This window comes from Monoraphidium neglectum, assembly GCF_000611645.1.
Source record: "Monoraphidium neglectum strain SAG 48.87 unplaced genomic scaffold scaffold02197, whole genome shotgun sequence".
NCBI classification, from domain to species: Eukaryota; Viridiplantae; Chlorophyta; class Chlorophyceae; order Sphaeropleales; family Selenastraceae; genus Monoraphidium; species Monoraphidium neglectum.
In genome coordinates, this window is record NW_014011431.1 from 8,755 (window position 1) to 9,493 (window position 739).

Consider the following 739-nt stretch of genomic DNA (forward strand, 5'->3'; position numbering starts at 1 on the left):
CGGGTACACAGGGGCATGGCCTGTGGCAATCCCAAGGTGACGAGGTGACATGGTCGCAGAGTCCACTGTGTTGAGCAGACAGACTCAACGAAGATCACGCCAATCTGAGATCTTGCAGTCTGATCAGATGAGATCACATTCAATCGCGGCCGCTAACCGGCGCCGCTGTGGTTGACCATGCGCTCGGACTCCTTCAAGATCTTGGACTGCGACGGGTGCGTTACCAAGGAGCACGGCGGCGGAGTGGTGGTGAGCGGGGCGGCGCGCAGCAGTGCTGACGGCTACGTCGGAACGCACGCAGAGGAAGGGGAGGGGGCGGTGCATCCGCCATCGGGCGTGCAAAGCCTGGAAATGGTGCCGCCCTCCAGCCTCAGATGGCGCGGCATTCGCAGGTGGTTGCGGAGCGCGTGTGGCAGCTTGGTGCGGCGCTCCGCGCCGGCCGGCCTCTCACCAGGCCAAAGTCCGCCAGCTGCGTTGTTGGGGGAAGCATGTGGGTGGTGGGTGGACGAGCAGGGCAGCGGGGGTGACAGTTGGGTGAGGCCATCGATCAGCTGCGGGTGATCACCAATGACGGCTTGGCCTGGAACCCTGATACCACGTCTCATAAACGCAGCCTCGGCCTGACCGTGCCGTGGGCACCAACACCCACAGCCCAACCCAGTCACAGCCGTCCCAGGCTAACCAGCCGCCACGCCCGCAGTCAAAGCAACCAGACGCCACCACACGTGGCCAAACAACA

General features: G+C 64.0%; 1 protein-coding gene across 1 annotated transcript in view; it reads right to left on the reverse strand.

Annotated features, from left to right (window-relative positions):
• Positions 1-490, reverse strand: part of MNEG_10142 (hypothetical protein) — a gene marked incomplete at both ends in the record, with an annotated part of 2,845 nt that extends 2,355 nt beyond the window's left edge. The window contains 2 exons of the mRNA XM_014041386.1: positions 158-206; positions 452-490. Of these exons, the coding sequence (XP_013896840.1) occupies positions 158-206; positions 452-490 (88 nt within the window). The remainder of the gene's footprint in view (positions 1-157; positions 207-451) is intronic.
• Between the last annotated feature and the right edge of the window lie 249 nt (positions 491-739).